Source organism: Lutjanus erythropterus, chromosome 21, assembly GCF_056507025.1.
Source record: "Lutjanus erythropterus isolate fLutEry1 chromosome 21, fLutEry1.hap2, whole genome shotgun sequence".
Lineage (NCBI taxonomy): Eukaryota > Metazoa > Chordata > Actinopteri > Lutjaniformes > Lutjanidae > Lutjanus > Lutjanus erythropterus.
The window spans coordinates 21,452,469-21,469,584 of record NC_139337.1 but is presented as its reverse complement, the minus strand read 5'-3'; the positions used below and the strand labels follow the sequence as shown (position 1 = coordinate 21,469,584).

General features: G+C 41.0%; 1 protein-coding gene across 3 annotated transcripts in view; it reads left to right on the top strand.

The window, feature by feature from the left end:
* dlgap1b (discs, large (Drosophila) homolog-associated protein 1b) overlaps window positions 1-17,116 on the top strand; it is a 130,518-nt gene that overhangs the window by 59,341 nt on the left and 54,061 nt on the right. For 2 of the 3 annotated variants that reach the window (XM_084746881.1, XM_084746883.1), the window contains exons 3-4: window positions 7,864-9,002; window positions 12,045-12,259. In XM_084746881.1, coding sequence (XP_084603007.1) covers window positions 7,932-9,002; window positions 12,045-12,259 — 1,286 coding nt within the window. In that variant the 5' untranslated portion in view covers window positions 7,864-7,931. The remainder of the gene's footprint in view (window positions 1-7,863; window positions 9,003-12,044; window positions 12,260-17,116) is intronic. The other variant, XM_084746882.1, reaches the window with a different exon arrangement.

The window sequence follows — 17,116 nt, the reverse complement described above, 5'->3', positions numbered from 1 at the left end:
CAGCTGCTTTTATCTGGATCAGTCATAATGTGCAAATACGTATAAATTTATGTCCATGGTAATATCAAAGATGTGTTCAAATGTGTTTTGAACTTTTGCAGCATCAGCCTCGAGTTTTTTTAATGTTTAAAAAAATGAATTCAGATTTTCTGTTAATATTCTTGACTAACATCTGGCAAATATCTTGCTCCTCTGTAGCCTACAGCTAACCAACCTATGTGCATGTGAATGTACTGTCTCAGACAGGGACATTCTTCATGAAGTAATGGCTTGTGTATTTTGCATTCCTTATTTTTTCCACAGTTGAATTTTGACACTGCTGTTGGAGCAGCTGAGAACTGCAACGGTTCTTCCCAACTTTCTAGACATAATTGTCAAAAGTAATGTTGCTTAAAAATAAAGGCAAAAGTAGAACATTTACAATTCTAATGAGAGGTTGCTTTCTAGTGTGCTTATACTGGAGGGAGATTCCACCACAGCAATGACGGTACTTCACCAGATTTGTTTATAGGCTAGTTTACTGATAGGGTCTGCTTCACTGCTTCAGTGCAAAGCATGGCCTGCTGCATTTATATACAGTGAATTTTAAATTAAAATAGATCATTATCAGTTTTTTTTTCTCACTTTCAAATCGCAGATCACGTTTCAAATAAAAAGTGACAGCTCTAGCAGTTATGAGGAACACATTGTGTAAGAAAAGATTACTGTTAAAATTATGAACATCAAACTAAAGTGAATATTGCTTTAGCTTAACAGGGGTTTAGTGTCACATCTCTACAAAATAAAGGTCAGAATTTAGTCATATCCTCTGAGAGATCACATGGACTGCTGCCCTCATATCCAGACTTTTATATCTAACCATAAATGCTACCCTTTAATGTGAATAGGAGCTGTCTTCTTTATCTTTGATTCCCACTGAATGCCCATGATGGTTCCGACCTTAAGCCATACAATAGGAATCTCAGTGGAGTCACGGCCTTCTGTTGTGAGTCAAAGCCAAGTTTCAGATCCACTCAGTTCAATCTTTGTCCCTTTAAGATCAAGGGATTCATGAATGAGTACATTTGTCCTTATGGAAAAAGGGAGGAAGGCTTTTCAGCACAGCAATCTCAGAGGTTTCTCAACATATTATTGCAACATAGAGTGTCTGCATCAATCATATGAGACGTTACTTTGGGATTGAGTTATTGCTTGAAATTATGCACATGTAAAATTCTAGTGAATGACAATTTTTTTTATCCATTTTATGTGTCTTTTACGGAAATATAAATGCTAAACAAGCATGTCAGATACGGCACTTAAAATAACTGAACAAATAACAGAAATTCACTCTCAAAACCTCTTGACATAACTTTAAATGTCCTTGGTTGCCTCTGTTGCTGCATTTTCAGCAAGTCGGTCCACTTTCCTGTGTCGCTGAAGTTCTGCAAACAAGTGGTGTTAGCCTCAGTGACAGTTCTGCCTGAGACAAACAAAGCCAGGCGTTCTCTAGACTTAATGCCTCTGTTAATTTGTTTACCTTGATCAAATAGACCCCATCACTGGAAGAATTTGTCTCCAGAATGTGTTCGGTGGCTCCTGAGCTATAACTCAACGCAGTCACTCCATTTGTTAGAGAGAGCCCTGACAGTCAGCCTAATTAGTTTGGTTGTGACAAAGGAGCTGTCTTGTGGAAACTGGGAACATCAATCCATCCATGAAGGCATGTGTTTTCATAATGCAGCCATTACAGAGAGCAGAAACATGCCTATTAGGCGTCGGGTAAAACCGCATCTATACGACGAGGTCTAATGATCTGTTTGGTTATAAAAAGAAATGCTTGAAAGATGTTCTGTAAATATGTATCTGTTTGTCAGGTTATTTAGCATCTTTTGAAGCTGTGAAGCATTTATTTTAATTCAGGATGTTCTGAATAAAACCTGCATGCAAATTACAATGGAAACATGTTGTGTTAGCTGTCACTTATTGATGCAGTAAAGATATACCGCCTGCTCTTATCTTCCTTTGTGTAAATTTTGGAAAAGCTATTGAAATGAAAGAGGAATATGAAAATAAAATGCTTTCAGCATTATATCTTGTTTCATGGAGGGACACATTCCCTCTCAAACAGACTTTTATCATGTCCGATATTGCTTACATAGACATTCATATGTTTTCTGAAGCACATCACATAAACCAAAAGCACTAATTTTTAGTTTTTTCTTCAAAATGCTGCTTTGCTGGAGCCAGATAGGACAGTCAAGGGAGAGCGTCATCTATCATTTAAGAGTCATTTTAACAGTGAGACATTAAAGTTAGTGCTTCTCAGCCTCTCCTGACATCCCTAAAAGCCACTTTTACATAATCCGGAAACACAAAAAAATTACCAGTTCCCTCAACGGCTTTCTGGCCCCTGGCTGTCTTTAAAATGTTCCACGACATCGTTCTCTGGGGGATCTTTTTTTTTTTTTTAAGTCTCTGTTCACACATTCACAATGAGAACAACTTCTCTGTCTCTGTTCCTGCTTCTCTGCCAGCTGCAGGTCTCCTGTGTGTCTGTGTTTCATTTTCAGATATTAAACCCGTCAGATATTCATGTAATTAAATATTTATAAATACGGGGGAGTTTGTTAAAGTTGCTGTGAGTGGGTCTGTTAAAGTGGCTCCACAGAATAACTGAATATACCTTGTATGTTTATTTATGTTTGTCTGCAGCAAGGCAAAGCATTTACTCCTTTTTTATATCACATTTTTATATCTTCTGCTATATTGACTTCTTCCGCAAGGAAAGGCACAATGCTAATCTTATTTATTCTTGAACATGCTGCTCGATTATCATTTTGCTCTTGATGTTTAAAGGGTCACTTCACCCAAATTACATGAAAAAAGCATCTCATCATGCAGATAGTTTTGGGTTTTATTTGACAACATCTTGTGATATCAATGACTGAGACTTTTGCTATGACTGCATTTAAGTGGACAGGAATGGAATTTAGTTTTGCTTCACTGGTTCTCTTTTAAGAAATCACCTCAACAAGATCCGTGGACAGTAATTGGGGCATTTTTTTCTGAAAAGACACATCACTGTCAAGCTTTTTCCTTTGAATAACAGAAACAAAATTCTCTTCACCACCATTGTGCTTTAACAGCAACAGAATTATCAACGGCAGATGTATTCAAACCTGACAAAATTTAATCTCCATGGTTGGATACCACCAGGTGAGAAAGGACATCACAGTTCAAGTGTCCACAAATATTGACCCAGAAAGATGGAAAAGCACAGAGACTAAAATAATATTTTTGAATGTGCATATCTCATGAAAAATATGAGAACACAGTGTACAGAAAAAAAATCATAATTTTTCTTGTTAAAAAAGCGTTGTATTTCTGAATTAATGACAAAAAAACAATCAGCAAAATCTAGAAAAACGGAGCATAATTTTTCTCCCTTAATCATGTACATGTACAGGTACAGTGCAGTAAACACTCGAACAGGTATAGGCCTACTGCCATTATCATTCCGACTAACACATACAAACGCTTGGAGAAATATACATTTGTGTGTGCACCCTTATATCCAGTCAGTGCATTAATATCATGCAGTAGCTTGGGACTGCTAACGTTTGCAGATTCCAAGGCAAAACTTCACTTGACCTTAAAAATAGGAGTTAAAGTGCTGTACTGCTGTTCTTTCTCTTCCACACAAACATACAGACACGCGCACACATAAGATGAGCCACATCCACTGAGGTGATTTGATCCCCTGTGGAGTGGAGATTGGTAATGTTTTCAACCTTGGGAGAAATCATTGCCAGGTCCGAGAGAGAAGAAGAGACCTTTTGTAGCCTTGTGGCCTCTGAGAAGCTCAGTAAGCCCTGAGCTCCGTCTTGCAACCACCGTTTGATGTTGACTGAGAAAGATAGACTAACTGCAATCCGTACAGCAGTCTTTTATTTTGCCAGCAAGAGACGCTGCAGCAGTCTTCTCACACTGAGGCATATTGATTTCACTGCTTCCTGCAAAGATGGTATGCAGTAAGTCGATGTTGCTTTGCATTCTCATACCACCTTTGTTTGTTTGCTGTGGTGTCAAAGCTCTCAAAGCTTAGGTTAACGTAAAGAAAATTAAGGGCGGATCTGACCGCTGTGAGGCTGCGTCCAAGATTGGCTACTGTTTTAGACGATAGAGAAGGAAAAAATCTATTTTTCATTTATCTCATCTGAGCCCAAAGAAGCATGGCATCTGAATAGAATTTAGCCTGCTGAGCTGATGCAGTGCAGGTGCTAATGGACATTAACATTCATAGGCTGACTTGTTTTATCTACTCCAGCATTTTGTTTGCACACCTTGCTGTTCAGCACACAATCACTTTAAATGTAATGAAGTCTCAGTGGTTTTCGGAACCTGTTCACACAAAGTAAAAGGAGCAAGTTGGTTGGGTCCTCTTAATGTTTTTTCTTCTTGTTTTGTGTTGTAGAAACAAGGTTTTTAAACATCATACTTCATAGAATTATACTACTGGTGTGGCACAAGACAAATCTCCAAGGTGACAGTTGAACGTTGACTAAATTCCTTCCACAAACAGCAATTATCCAATCATAGTTTAGCAACTGTAACTAATCACAGCCTTTCCAAGAGGCTGCCTTTCCAAGATGTTTGGCTGACTAGCTTACAATCTTCTGTAGGAATCAAACATTATCAAGGCCAAGGAGTACATCAGAACAAACTGCATTAATTAATTGGCAGGGTTAGAGGTTATGTTAAATCTAGTAGCTCTTTCCCGCTCTTTATTGATTTGGAGAACTTCACACTTCACCAGTCCCAACCAGCGTTAACTGAGATAGTGTTACCTTTGCCCAGACACTTTGATTAGTTGTTCTGCTTAAAGCCATTTCTTCTGTAACATTAAAAGAGAATATTCTGTTTGAAAATAAGAACAAGAATGTAAGCTAAGCAGCCAAACAGAAAGAAAAGGACTATTACATTTTTACTCATAATGTTAGAGTTAACTACTTCTACCCAGCAATACCAGAACAGTCATCTTACTTTATTTTCATGTCTTTCAGATGGATCGTCAACTTGAGAGAATGTTGACCTTTTACCCCGTACATGTAGCTTTAGCATTAGTCTTTTAGCATTATATCATGTAGCCATCAAGTGCATATTTCAGACCCCTTTGACAGGGATCTTGTTTTATGAGTCAGCTGATACATTAAGCAGTCAGCTAATGACAGAATTTTCAGCCGTTTCACACCACCTGCTAAAATGCAGTGAGCGAGTGAACTCGAGCAGATTTCTCCTTCTGCAAATGAGTAAGTTAAGTGTCTAAGTTATCTATTTATAACTAATAGAATGTTCTTAGGTCAGCCTTGTTTCTATATGGGAATAGTTAACTTATTTGTACCAGCCAGCAGCTCCCTGTTTTCCTTTTGAATGTTGTTCTTTTTGAAGACAGTCTCATAAAAAGGCTGCCATTGATCATATTAAAGGTTTCACCTCTCAGCCTTGTAAATTAGCCTATTGACTGTTCTGATGAAACAGAAACATCAAGGACATGAGCATCAATTTAGACCAAATGAAAAAACAAAGCAAAATGCCTTAACGGAAACAATGCTCTTCCCCCATTCTCCTCAGTCGTAAGCAACTGCTGCATGTCATGAGCCCCATATGAACAGCCGCCCTAAAGGTTTTGGATTGGGTCTGCAGTGCAGGGTTTTAACAACAAAAGCTGGGAAACTATCCACAGTCTTAGTGAGCAAAATGCAAAATGAGACTTGGGAGTCTAGGACAGACAGACAGAATTGCAACCCAAAAAGTGTGTCTTCAGTGTCTTGTCTTGACTGACATATTTATTACTATTTCAGAGTCGTAATGTAGCCTGTCCAGCCTGACCTGCTGGTGTGCTGCATTGAGGTTGGTGTGACCAGACAGGTAGAGACACAACTGGGTCAGTCAGCTACGATGGACATACAGCATAATACATAACCACAGCTGTCTATGAGCTTTCCTCATGTCACTGTAGGCTGCACCTGACAGACAAACATGGCAGAACCAGCAGATCCTCCTCTTATTGTTGATAAACTGCATTTTACAAGCTAGCAGCATCAGAATTCACCATGGATATGCAGCCTGTCAGATACACTATGTATTTGTGTGTCAGACTGTGTGTGTGTATGTGTATGTGTATGTGTGGCTAGCAGGCAGAAAGCCAGCATGACCCAACTTCAGCTTTTCAGCTTTAGTGCAGTGCTGCAGACAGCTGTGCCACAAACACGCTGCTGTGGATCACCGCGAGGGCCTTTTATTTAGGTCACATTCTGTGCTTCAGCGGCCAACAGAAGGGATCTCTGTCAACTGCAATGAATACCTTTAGTTGGACACAGCCCACTTTTTAAGTGCCCTGCAAGAAGCGGACACTGTGCGTGTCTGTGTGGTATGTAGTGCACGCTTTGTGTGGGCTCACTCTTGTGAGTGTATAGCAGATGGCTGTGGGGATTGACCACTCTATAGACTATTTTTTTTTCATTTTCACTCTAACAATAGAGTAATATATTGGCTTAATTCCCTCCCACAGTGATTCGAGCCCCCGGTTTTGTGCAGACAAGGAAATTGCATGAATAATTTCCCCAATTTTTCAATTAATCCTGCACCCAGTTTACTGCCACGTCAAAGAAAATAATAAATCACTTTATATTCATGCACATAAATACACCGTGCATGTGCCCTACACTGTGTCCTCCAGTTATGTAAAGAACTGACATATTTAATTCCACTGCTCTGTCTCCCTCATTTTCTCTTGTTATGTTTCCTCCTCTCCCCCTCCTCCTTCACATTTTTCCCTTTTTTTATTTACCACACTGGCCTTTGGTAGTGCATTATAAATCGCAGTAATGAATTCCCCGTGCAGGCTCGGCCACACCACTGTCACTGTGGTGCAGCGGGCTGCGTGGGCTCTTATTATTGTCTCGTTAGCTTCACCTCCAGTCCATTGGAAACAGTGTGGGTTCAGCGGCTAGCCAGCCGCAGCTCCAGATGGGTAAGGAAGGCAGTTTAAGGGCCCTGATGGATGCCATTGTTTTCATGTCACCATGTAAGGGAAAGGTCGTTTATTGCAGCTTGCCTCAACCAGCCCAGAAGCTGTCAGCTGGATTTTACTGGCCAATTAGTTTGCCTGTAGAGGAGAAGTAGAGGTATAGAGGTAAAGTGTAGGATCAGGCTGTGATCATTTGTTGTGTTTGTGGGTGGGGGGATGTGCAGGTGCACTGTAAAGCAGAAATAAATACACTTTTTGAGCCGATCTGTTGCATCATCTGTTAAATCATATGAGGGATTAAGACTCTGCAGAGGTCGCTTATGTCTCTGCGTTCCCATCACCAATTTCTCATTATATTTTTGTTGAGTTACACTGACGTTTCATTTCTAGCAGTCCTCTCGAACAAATATAGAACACACTTGAGCTGGAAATAGATTTGAACTCTTTTTGATACCTCTTCTTCTTCTGTTTCTCTGTTTCCTCAATCCCCTGTCACTTTTTTTTTTTTTACTGAAATCTACCAGAGCGAACAGAGAAGTGCAAGAGGAAGCTTGAGGACAGATTTGGATGTCAGAGACCACATGCCAACTCGCTCCTATATTTAGAGATTCTCCTTCTGAAGTTTTGAAGGACAAAAATAAAAGAATAGGTCCAAGTCCCGTCAACATAATCAAGTTTTCTCCTCTGTGAAGCGGTGCCAAAAAGCATCTACTTCAAATGAAAGCAGATGCTGCAGACATTACACTGTGTTTTGAGTGTATGCAAATATGAGATATTTATAATTCTCTTTTCTGTCTCTCTCTTCTTGTTTGTTTGTCTCTTCCTCCTCATGGCTGTGTGTTTCTTTGTAGAGCTCGTTTTTGGGGCCTGTGCAAACTTCCCACAGCAGCAGTTGGATGTGCACATTGACTTGGCCGCGATGACGATGAAAGGCCTGTCCAGCAGCCGCAGTCACCACCACACGGTGACCTGCGACCCCTCTTATGACTCAATGACCCTCGGGCACACGGATCGTCGGTCCTACTTCCTCAACCCTGGGGAGGCCCACTCTGCAGACCACCCCTGCTACACACAACGCAGCTCCTTCCAGTCTGAGTGCAGCACCTACCCTGATCTGGCCAGCTGTACCTTCCCTCGTAGACATTACAGCTCTCACCATGAGCTGAAGGAAGAGTGTGGCGCCGTGGTGCCTTATACAGGGCCGACAGGGAACAGTAAGGGTGGTGGAGGCGGTGGTGGAAACAACAACCGCATCCCTTCTAACCTGCTGGAGCAGTTTGAGCGGCAGGCACCTGTACGGCGTGAAGGCTACCATACGCTACAATACAAGCGCACTGCAGTAGAACACCAACGCAGTGACAGCCCTGGTCGAATCCGCCACCTTGTTCACTCTGTCCAGAAGCTTTTCACTAAGTCCCACTCCCTGGAGGGGCCCTCGGGGTCTGGTGGAGGAGGGAGCGGGAGAATGAACGGCAGCAAATCCAGTCCTGATGACCCACCCTCCTCCTCTGGCACCCTGAAGCACAGTAAGCGCAGTAAAAGCAAAGACCGCTCCAAGTCAGAGCCGAAGATGCGTACCGCCATCTCAGGCTACTGGAGTTCAGACGACACACTGGACCGGGAGGTGTGCCTCTACCACCATCACCACGGAGGCAGCAGTGGAGGCCTGCCCTCTGGGGTCATGACCATGGGGCGCCACCCGGACAAATCCCAGTCTCAGTACTTCATGGAGTCCTACAACACCATCAGTGCTCACTCTCTCAAGACGTCGCGCAGCAACAACGATGTGAAGTGCTCAACATGCTCCGGGGGCAGCAGTGGAGCGATGCCGCTGGTGGGGCCCCTGGATGGCCAATTACAACTGAAGAAGAGCTCGTGGTCTTCAACTCTGACGGTGAGCAGAGCACGAGAGGTCTACCAGAAGGCCTCAGTCAACCTAGATAAAGCTCTAGTGAAAGCCGAGCAGGGACGCACCTGCCACTTCCTACAGGTAGGACTGTTACAACAGCCCCGCCTCTCGCATGTTACACTTCATGCTTCGTGCAACTCACGGTGCCAGCTGCTCCTCCATGCTTGCTCCATGCATGTCTGCATGTATCTGTGTTCATTTGTGTATGTGCCCAAAGAGAGGATGAGTGACTGGGGAAGCTGCGTTTTTTTATTTTTATTTTGTTTTTCATTTTTGTTTTCTGTTCAGTTTAGTAATAGTTTCCAGAGTGGGTTTGCTTGTTTGTGTTTAGGTTTCATTGTTTGATAATGTTAAGTTTTAGCTTAGTTTTTATTATAATATGTTTTTTTTTTTTTTGTCATATTTAATCTAGGGCTGCAACGTCTATAAGATGTCAGAAAATAGTGAAAAATGTCCATTCCAGTTTCTCAGAATCCAAGGTGATGTCTTTAAAGGTCTTGTTTTGTCAGTCTAAAACCAAAAGATATTCAGTTTAATATGACAATAAACAGAGAAGGGTGGAAAATATCCATATTTGACTAGCTGAAAACAGTTTTATGCAATTTTTGCATGAAAGGTTATTTCAGTGATACTTATGCCAGTAGTATCCTTATTGTTGAGCCCTGCACAATATCATTTGAGTTAGATTTATTTTACTCTAGTTTATTGCAGATAACTTAGGAGTTTTATCTAGTTTTAGTTTTTAGTTAACCATAATGACTTTGGGAAGTGGTGGCCCAGACACCATCCTCTCTTTCCCTGTATCATAAAATATTTTGCAAAATCTTTACTTGTCATCTGCTCCTCTGTGTTTGTTCCAGTGTGTGTGGAAACGTGTGAGCATGTGGATGTTTATGCCATGACCTCTGTACAGTACAGTATGTCAAAAGTCATATCGCATCGGATATTATTACTCTAGCAGATTAGTAATGCAGTAAGCTGATTTTTCTCTGTTGTTTAACAGGTCAGGTTCATGTACCATCACCATGAATCAGCATGTAGTTTTTACAGTATACGAGCACTGGAAAACAGACCATAAACACCAATCCAATCTGTTTTCAGGGCATAAATGGAAAATTGTCACATGGAACTACATTATGCAGCTGCTGAGAGTGTACTGGTGGTGATCATTAGCAGCGTTGGTGCGTGTGAGTGTGTATATCTTATTCACAGAGCAAGAATAGGGTGCTACTATGAGATCAGAGAGAGCCAGAGGTGAGCAGACAAAATGCTCTAGTCCCTAAGCTAAGTGGTCACACACAAACATTAAGACATATCAATGGGTGCTCAGTCATTGTTTAGCAAGAGATAAAAGTGTTTCAGATTACATAGATTTTCTCATATTGGGCTGAGCTCTGACTATAAGACAGAGGAGAGAAATGAAGAGACAAAGCAGGAAGAACAAAATGGGAGGATATGCATGTGTATGTATGTGTGTGTGTGTGTGTGTGAAGAAGGAGGAAAAGGACCAAAGGAGAGCAAATAAGGGCAAAAGAGGGGTGTGTGAATGAGAAAGTAAAAGGCAGAAAGTGAGAGTGAGGGAGCATAAAAGAGAAAGTTCTGTGTGGCCGTGCATTTTAACAGCCTGGAAAACTGAGCGGAGCAGATCAAGGAAGGATGTTGTCGATGCAGTACCGCAACATTTCTCCCAGCCTGAAAGAGCCATAGCTTTTTTTCTGGAAAGAAAGACGGGAGGGGAAAAAACAGGCTTTCAAGGAGAGGAGCCTGAGTAGTTAGTCTGTGTGACGTTTTTCGAATCCTTAAATCAAGTAGTTGGTGTACTTTTTCCTTCACCTACTGGGATGTTGTCCTGTAATCCACTGTTTGATGTTCACACATATATGCACACACATGCACCTACTTCAGTTAAAGGGATAGTTCAGATTAATTGATGGAGTTGTGTGAGGTACTTATCGACCAGTGCTTTTCTGACAGGACGCCGCTGTTGTGTAAGCCCACTACCACTCTCTCCAAACTGATCAAAATCCATATGTGACATCAGTAATTTTACCTCACAGAACATGGAAGCTGTAGGTCTACCACTGCCTTGAGCTGTTAGTTTGTGTCTGTTATTGTGTGACTTTGGTGAATACAAACTATCCTTTTAAAACTCCAAAGTCACACAATAACAAAACAAATTAAGAGTTCAAGGCAGTGGTAGACAGCAACCCCTATGTTCTGTGGTGTAAAATTACTGATTTTGTAGATGGAGTTTGGTTGGTTTGGTTAGAGCAATATATGGCTTTACATAACACCAGTTTTCCATCAGAAAAAGCTGTCTGCAAGCAAAGTAAAGGAGTGAAAATATTCTAAATATAGTATCACTAAAACGGATATTGATTGTCAGGTGGGCTTTTTTTAAAGTAGCATTTTAGCCGCTTCAGAACTACCGCTGCGGACCCTTTATTTTTTAATTTCTTTTTCTCTGTAACAATAAATCCTTTGACGTCATTGCAGACTTGGTCTTTCCCAAATGTTAACACAGTCTTTAGTCGCCCCTTGACATCAAAGTCAGCTTGGTTTCCTAGCTACGCACCAGTCTGCTGAATGATTCTCGTGCACTTTTTTTCTCGCTCTGTATCTCATTTCTTTCACTTCAGAGCTGGTCCCCTAACAGCCACTCACGTTGGGACTGCAGTGGTTCTGCTGAACAAAACCCCCTTTGTTTTCCCCTCTCTCTCTCCATGTCTGCTGTCTTTGACTCTCTCTCTGTTAGATTAGGACTGGGAGATAGCTTTACCTCCTTTTATTTTTACCTTCATTAGTGTGTGTGAAAAGTCAGGAGAGCAGACAGAGGCCAGGGCACCGCAACGTTTTGTCAAAACAATTAATTCCCTGCATTTGATATGCCGCATGCAACGCAGGAGAGGCAACACAAGCTTATGGTATGATCAAGGCAGAGCTTCATTTATACTGTTACTGTTACTGAAGCTTTTAAGGCATGAAGTACACTGTGATAGAGGTATTTATATCAGGCCAGGATAGAAAGTGTTGGAGCCTCGCCTTGCATCTGTATGAGCTCTCATGTCTGGAGGGCAACCTGCGTTTGCTCCCTCTTTACCTTATCTCACCTCATCTCTACAGGTGCCTCAGGATGACTGGAGTGGGTTCTCTCCGCTGGGGAAAGATGACGAGATCCCGTGCCGGCGGATGCGCAGCGGCAGCTACATCAAGGCCATGGCAGAAGACGACAGCGGCGACTCGGACTGCAGCCCAAAACCCTCCCCCAAGGTCCAAGCACGGCGAGCCAGCTACCTGAAGGCCACACAGCCGTCCCTCACAGAGATGACCACACTCAAGTAAGTGTGAGTTAGGTGCCAAACAGTATTACATTATATTACATAATATTACATTTATTATTACGTAAACAGCAAATCCTCACAATTGAGAACCCAGAGCCAGTGAATGTTTGGCATTTTTGTTTGAATAATGACGAGCGATTTATTGCTTTGCAAAATGAATTTTCTGTCATCTACTTGATCACTTAAAGCAGGGGTGTCAAATTCAGTTTCATCCCAGGCCACATCAGCATTATGGTTGCCCTCAAAGCGGCAGTTATAAATGTGAGACTATATTAATGTACCTGCTTGTTATCATATTTCATAGATCCTCCTGTTTTCAGTTATTATTGGTTTCAGTAATTAATTAACAGAAGAAAATGTGTTCAGGGCACACTTGTTCACATAACCTACATTCAGCATAGACTTCTTCAAAAATACACCCTCAACATGCTTCAAAATCAGGCGATTTCTTCAGCCACAATACAGCTGGCTGTCATTGCTGAATCCATTTTTGTTGCTGGTCTTGGTAGCTAAGTTTACCATAATTGGTTCTGTGTTTGGTGTCAAAGTGCCACTGTGAATTGTATTCTTTTGGCACTACCACTGCTTTGTTACAAAGAAGACATACCTGCTTGTCTCTATTAAGCACAAGCATGTATTCGCTTTTCCATCTCTCATTAAATTGGCTTCCCTCTGTATCAACTTTCCTTTTCTTGGACATTTTGCTAGTCTGCTAGTGTTATTGTTGTTAGCCATAACCACTCTGCTATCTTGCTCCTGCTGGAAATGACTATCTATGGTATACTGACATCTACAGTAGCGACTAGATGCCTTCGCTTTATGCATAACAAAATCAGGCTGCACTCTAGGACATATAATTCATGAAAACCGTACTTCCATAACGCAGCATAGAATTATATTGCACAAATTATACTCTTTGCAAGCCCTTGCTGGTATTTATTTTGACATGTTACTTATGGGCTGACTCCATCTGTGTTCTTTTCTGTTTTTTTCAAATGCAAATGCTCATTCAACCTCTCTTTTCTTAAACAAGGGGTTTATATGGAGCAACATCATCATGCAGACACCTACGTCAGTCTGTGTTTACAACTCAGACACACATTTCTGTCTTCATAGCTGGCCTCTGTGTTTCCATAGTCACACACACACATTGAACAGTCTGAGCATTAATTGAAAATACATGATCCCTGTTCATGTACTGAAGTCTCTTGAAAAATGAATGCCATGTTCATAAGAAATGCAATGTAGGCTGACAACATGCAAAGGATATTTTTCTCCCTCAAAGCACTTCTTTTTAAAAGACCTGAGGTTAAAAGCTGAGCCTCATAATTTGATGATTTTGATGAAGTTGTTTCTTGTTGTGTGAGGCATTCTCTGCTCAGCAGCGTATTTTTCACGGCGTGAATTCATAAAGTATTCAAGTCCGTCAAGAAGATTGCTGACAGCGTTGTCTGCTGTTTTGTTAAGACATAGTAACTTGAAGAAGCTCAGTGGTAATGCTCTCTGACGTCATATCTTTTTCTGAAGGAACAGACCATCAGAATTGCAAATTGGGAGGAAGAAGACCATAATCAATGATAAACACGTTTTGGTTTCATGTAACTTGGACCCTTTTTTTCCTCCTGTCAATATGAATCTTTTTCCAATGAGTAATGTTAACATTTGACTGAGCAAGTTCATTGTTGACATCTGGGAATACTGCAATACTGCCAACAAAGGTCCAATGGGACAATGGGAAAAAAGTAAACAAAACACCCAGATTAGTCAAAGTTATTTTGAGGAGAAAATTTTCCTCTAAATATCAAGTTTAGGACTTGGGACTTGACTTGACTTCCCAGTGAGGAAAGATACATCCAAACTACATCTTTTGAACGTCTTGTGGAAGCTGAAAAGACGTCCCTTGAGGAGCTGGAATGAAAGTTTTTATGATGTCTTTTTATACTGTCTTCTGAACATCTAATGTTGATGCCACAAGACAGTTAGTCATGTGCTCTGTCTGTCCAATAACAATAAATATCTTGTTAATAAATTATGCATATTATGATTAATTACGTTTCCTGGTAGCTCAGTTGTTAGAGCTTTTGCCACGTGTACTAAGGCTGTGAGTCCTCTGCAGCGGCTGTGGGTTCGACTCCTGCTACAGCCCCTTGCTGCATGTCACCCACCCTGACCCGCCACCCTCTTCTGTCATATCTTCAGCTGTCCTATTATTAAAGGCATAAAAAAGCCCCCCAAAAGGATTAATTAATCACATGTCGATTTCCTGCATCTGTCTCGGATGTCCAAAAATCTCCCAGCCAGACATTCATTAAGTTCTTGTCCACCTGTGGCGAAAACTATCAAATGACACAAGTTACGATAAAGCAGAAATTTCCTTTAAATTATCATACTGACATAGTGTATGTTCCTCCACCATTTTCATTACTGACCATCTCATGACCTAACTGTCTGACCTAACATGAAGTCATGCCCAATGAAAATATTTTCCATCATACTGTCTTGAAGCAGTGAAAGACTTGGAGACACAACTTTCATGTAGCAGCACATGGCTGTGACTGATTAGCTGTGTAATATACAGAGATGAGAAGAACACCAGTGGCTGTTCAGTCACTGTTACACACACACACACACACACACACACACACACACACACACACACACACACCCTTATGTAAGTGCATGTGGCGCAGCTTGGGGCCCACTAATGACTTGAATTTGGCCCGGGGAACGTCATCATCATCTGATGGAACCCAGTGGAACAAACCAAGCTGCAGCGCTGCACGATGGAGATAGAGAATGAGTCGGGAGCAGCTGACGTCTTGTTTTCACACTGTGCTTTTGGGAGCTGGCACAAGTCTGTGTTACACTCCACAATGATTAAATAATCAGCTTTGTTCCTCCATATGTCTCAGAGCCCATCCTGTGACCACTGTGTCCTTGACGGGTGATGAATTGCTCCTGAGAAGTTTTAGGATTTGTTTACTCTCGCCCAATACTAACCTGCCTCCTTATTAAAACACATAGTGCACAGATAATGCATGTATTTAAATGTCTGGGATTATTTGCCTGACAGCTCAGGAGAAAATGACATCCTTTCTTGTTTCCCTCAGTCAGTAACAGTTGTCTTTCTTTTTGCTGCAAATTCATTTATTCCTGGCCTAGATTTTATCGTGTTTATTTTTTCATGTCTCAGCCAGAACAGACATCCTGAATAATAGGTTGCAGTAATCACATCTCCGTCTTTCTGTCCTTATATCCTTCCAACCAGAGTCATCACTCTCCAGACTTGTATTAGACAGAGATTAAGAATAGGGGAAGGAGGAGAAGGTAAAAGGAAATAGAAGATAGAAAAGGGGGGGACTGACCAGAAAGACAACGTGGACAAAGTGAGGTGAAGAGGAAGAAGAGAAAAAAAATAGATCCAGGATTACGGCCACACTCGGTAATTCTATAGAAATTAACAGTTTCAGACAGCTGGGATTTCTGACTGTCAGAGGGGAACATGTGTTCATTAATGTCACTTGTTCCATGGAGGGACACCCTGGGACAGACTGAACTTTCCTCGTTAGGTGGTACTGATTACAGACGAGGTCTGCCATTCAACTTGCCACAAAAGACATTATTGGTTCTGCCTGTAATCAGGCCCGCAGGGAAATCAACAGCAGATGAGGATAGGGATGATGATGTTAGTAGATTCTTTCTTGACTTGATTCCTCCACGCTTCATCCACAATCACAGCCTCCAGGTAGCTGATTCGTTATGATTCATACCAGCCTCTGTGTTTTCTATGTTGGGGGGTGTACATTTAGATTTTCTTTTAGTATTGAGTATCGAATCTCAGAAAGAAAATTGGAAATATTGTAAGAAGAAAATGTTTCCTTGGAAAATAGGGAATAAATCAGCAAAACCAAAAACAGGAAAATAAGGACTTAAATAAATAAATGAGCAAGTTAAAGATAAACAGAATAGTAAAATAATTTAATGTTTGCAACTTTTCAAGTATGTGTAAAACTGTATCAGAAAACAGTGTCAAAGAAAAACATGGCATTATTGGTGTGGTTCATGCACTCAATGCAATTTTACATAAATATTTTATAAGTGTAGCACATACACCCACCCGATAACAGGCAAAACTGTGAGAACTATAAGAGGCACTACATCCACAAGAAATGTAATCTATCTCATCAAGTGCTCTGTGGTGTAACATACGTAGGAAAAACCCAGTGACCTCTGTCAGATACATCAAGCATTGAGCATGTTAGATCCCTGAGAAGAGGAGGCGATGTAAATACCCTCTAACTCGAAACACATTATTATGAACCTGAATCAATAGTATGAGAAACTTTTCTTCTAAAATAAAAAAAATGTGATAGTATCATGATGGTTTGTGAAAATATTGGGTTTTATAAATCCAACAGGTGTGTTTTTTTTCACCTTGTTGGGATGTGATCTGGCTCACTTCTTGTAGTGGGGTGTTGATGTACACAAATTTAAAATGTATGCTTTTTTCCGTGTATTTAATACAATATATTTTTCAACATATTTGTTGTTACTGTTGGTTGGATGTTTTTGGGTGCATATTGATTAATTTGATTAATGGGCCAACAGCTGATAAGAACCATGTATCACTTCATGTGTGTTACGTGCAGTTAGCTGGAGTGGATGTGTCCACCCAAACTTCTAGAAAAATCAAGTTGGTCCCCACCCCCAATAGATTATTTCAAATTAAATGTTATTGACAATATGTATTTAATAGAAGCCAACTACTGCCCCATTTAGCCTGCTACAGTAAGTGGTCTGAACTGCATGCTGCAAACTGCACTGTAAAAGTACCAGTACAAGTAGGGTACATCT